The sequence below is a fragment of the Manihot esculenta genome, chromosome 1 (assembly GCF_001659605.2).
Source record: "Manihot esculenta cultivar AM560-2 chromosome 1, M.esculenta_v8, whole genome shotgun sequence".
In the NCBI taxonomy this organism is placed as follows: domain Eukaryota; kingdom Viridiplantae; phylum Streptophyta; class Magnoliopsida; order Malpighiales; family Euphorbiaceae; genus Manihot; species Manihot esculenta.
This window is the reverse complement of record NC_035161.2, coordinates 12031414-12034875: the sequence shown is the minus strand read 5'-3', so window position 1 is coordinate 12034875 and position 3462 is coordinate 12031414. Positions and strand designations below refer to the sequence as shown.

General features: G+C 38.1%; 1 protein-coding gene across 2 annotated transcripts; it reads right to left on the bottom strand.

Annotated features, from left to right (window-relative positions):
• Positions 1 to 783: 783 nt before the first annotated feature.
• Positions 784 to 2937, bottom strand: LOC110621847 (ethylene-responsive transcription factor CRF2). Of its 2 annotated transcripts, XM_043954974.1 has the most exons (2): positions 1302 to 2937; positions 784 to 1095 (listed from the first exon to the last, which is right to left on the bottom strand). In XM_043954974.1, exons 1-2 carry the CDS (start codon positions 2193 to 2195, stop codon positions 976 to 978), a joined length of 1014 nt encoding a protein of 337 aa, XP_043810909.1. In that variant the 5' UTR covers positions 2196 to 2937; the 3' UTR covers positions 784 to 975. The 2 variants fall into 2 exon arrangements, with proteins under 2 accessions (XP_043810909.1, XP_043810903.1); XM_043954968.1 differs by having other exon boundaries at positions 784 to 2937.
• Positions 2938 to 3462: the final 525 nt, after the last annotated feature.

Below are 3462 nucleotides of genomic sequence, written 5' to 3'. Positions count from 1 at the left end.
AATAAGTTTAATTTTTTAATAATTTGATATTTTTTAAAATGTACAATGAATTTTACGAGGTAAATAGATAAAAGTTAATTTGATTTTTGGACACAAAGATTTTATCGGATCTTTAACCATCCATTTATTTAGAAAAATTTATTTTTTAAAAAATATTTTTATATTTTTCTGTTTTTAAACACAATTTATTTTTAAATTAATATTAAATAATAAATTATTTTATTAATAAAATTTTTTTATAAAAATTATTTTTTATAAACAAACGGAGCTTAAATTTTATTTTTTCTCGGTTTATATCAGTATTATTTTTCATTCTCCTCCTTTATCCCTTTTAGATTTCATCTTTGAATGGCTATTGGTATAGTGTATTCTTTGTTATTTTTCTATTATTTTATTTTATTTTTAATTTTATAATATTTGATGGGCTTTTAACAATTTAAAACATGTGAATAATCCGCTCCTTTTATTTAAAATGTTTGGATCTTTAAGTATATGCACATTAGACTTATCATAAATATTTTGTTATATTATCTACAAATAATTTTATATTTTTATAAAAAATTTATTATTGTTTGTTTATACAATGAATTTATGTAAAGTATATGTTAAATCCTTAACTTGTAGAACATAAACAAACAATTTTCTTTCTTTTAACCTGCATAATTGCTCGCTGCACGTGTAACATTGTCCCATGCTCTCAATTACTATAATTACATTCTACCTTCTCACGTGCACCCAACACGTGCCTTCTCACCACTTGATACATTAATCAAATCAACAATCTGGACCCAAAAACTCTGCCGTCACCGTTACCGTGACGGTCTTCTTCTTTTCATTAAAATATTATCTCCGCACATCAAACAAATTCTTTGCTTTCAAAAAACAAAAAAAAAAAAACAAAGTGATACTAAGAACACATCCGATGCTTGTCTCCCCGCCCATACAAAAATTTACCACCGAACCGACAATGCCCGTTCAGATGGCTATGAGAGGATCCGACCCGAATAAGTCCCCAATATCTTGGAAATGGTCTTCCACATTCCAGTTGGAGGATCCGAATCCGAATCCAAAATCCGCAGTGGAGTCCACAAACATGTCCACAAACATGTGATACTAAGAACACATCCGATGCTTGTCTCCCCGCCCATACAAAAATTTACCACCGAACCGACAATGCCCGTTCAGATGGCTATGAGAGGATCCGACCCGAATAAGTCCCCAATATCTTGGAAATGGTCTTCCACATTCCAGTTGGAGGATCCGAATCCGAATCCAAAATCCGCAGTGGAGTCCACAAACATGTCCTCGAAATCGTCTTTTAGGTATCCGTCTTGCATACTTGTTTCGTTAAATATGTCGTGCATGGAACTCTGGAAGTCAAAAACATCGTCGGGAAACAGAGTGTCGATCGAAGGATACCCTGAAAACTCCGAGAAATTCTCGGATACGCTCGACTCTTCTTTGATTTCTCGGGCTTCTTTGCTGGAACTGGAAATTCCGGCTTGAGATTCGGCTTCTTCGTTGGAGGACGTTGAGGGAAACCTAAGAACAGAAGTTGGAGAGCAGATAGCGTTGTTGTTGTGAGACTCCTCGCCAGAGTTGTAACCGGAACTAACCTCCGGCTTTGTTGGCGCCGAACTTTTAGCTGGAGGGGTAACAAAATTTGTGAGAGCGTCGGGTCCACGCAGTTGGATAGCCGCGTTGTCATAAACCATTGCAGCTTCTTCAGCCGTGTCGTAGGTACCCAGCCACAACCGTACACGTCTCAGAGGATCTCTGATCTCAGCCGCCCATTTTCCCCAAGGTCTCTGTCTCACACCTCGGAACTTCTTCCCTGCTCCCGATGTTGTACCCTTCACAGGCAGCAGACTCGCCGGCCCACTGCTCGATTTTCCGGCGAAACACTTTCTCCGGCTACTCCTCGATGACCTGCTTCTCCAAATAGCATCGCTTTCACCCGAACACGACTCTATTGTAATCTCGTTAACAAATTTCTTCACTCTCTGTCGCCTATAGACCTCACCTTCATCGTCACTGGACGAGTCGGTGGCATCTGCGTCTGTTACTGATATCCTAACAACTCTTGGTGGTTTGATCTCCGGCGTCGGATTTGGTAATGGCCTTACAAGTTTGGTAAGATTTCGGTGCTCACTGAACTTGATTGAATTCATAGGCATAAGACTGTCTCGATCCATTTCAATGGTTTTTTGTTCACTCTTTTCTTTTCTGGGGTTTTGGGTACTTTCAGATTCGCATTGAAAGTGAAGTGAGCGTGGGGAGAGTGAGGAGGAGAGCGAGAAATAGAGGGAAGAAAAGGGAGGAGATTCTTCTTGAGACCGGACACGAGGGAGAATAAAGAAAGAGAGACAGAGGATATAAAGAAAGTTGAGAGAGAAAGAAGACAACGTTAAAGAGAAGCTTGAAACGATGACTGAATGCTCAAAGGACGAGAAATTTCAAGGAAAGTTGCTCTAAAAAAGAGAGAAATGGGAAAATATTAACTATTCTGAAGGAACCCAAACTGGGTAAAGATTAAACAACAGTATGGAAAGCAGACACAGAGATATGGAGAGTGAATGAAAGAGTAACGATGGACTGGTAGTGATACAAAGCAAAAGTAAGAAATTTTCTAGGAAAGTTGCAGAGGTTAAAAGAAAAGAAAAGAAAAGGAAGGCTGTGACCCAATTGCTTTACCGGAAAAAGAAGGGGAATAATGGAATAAATGTCTCGAATCACCACCACCACCACCGTTGGAGAGACTGCTTTAATTTCTCAGCCACTAGCTACAACCAGTGGTTTAAAAAGAGAGCTAGAAACCTAAAACCCACAAAGTATTTTCTTGAGAAGATGGGCAAAAATCCAGGAAACTGAAAATGAAAATGAGAGGATTCAGTTGAAGAGAGACACTGGACTCCTGAGAGATAAGAGGCACACTACAGTTGGGATGCTATTTTATAGGATCCCAAATAGGCGTAATAGCTAAACCCGGTTTAATATGATTAATATTTTAATAATTATTTTTGAAGGTTTTTGTTTTCTTGGGTTTTTTTTTTTCAAGTAAACGACGTGCCGTATGATGTAAAGTGTAAAAGGAGAGAGTACAAGATTCCGGCGACGGGATGGAGAATGGAGATAATATAGCGAGGCGCCGCATAAAAGGGCACGTGTGAGTCCTACACGTGGCAATTGATCCAATTAGGGAGTGGACCAAAGCTGACTGGGCAAGTGATTTTTCTTCTTGAAATTAGGGGTTCAGGTCACGTGAGACCGGACAGTTTGGTTCAGCCTTCCATTTGACTAAGAATATTAAAACTTTTTTTTTTTTATATGCTTAAAAAATTAAAAAGAATGCTTTAATATGCAATTAAATGCCTGTTAATTACTAGTTAAACAACGGTTACAGGTGCTTAATCTTAGTAATTTCACGTTTAAAGGGATTTATTCGTCATTTCAAGTTCTAGT

Bases quoted from the DNA above. Each gene is read 5' to 3' on its own strand.
- LOC110621847 (XM_043954968.1), bottom strand. From the start codon at position 2,195: ATGGATCGAGACAGTCTTATGCCTATGAATTCAATCAAGTTCAGTGAG.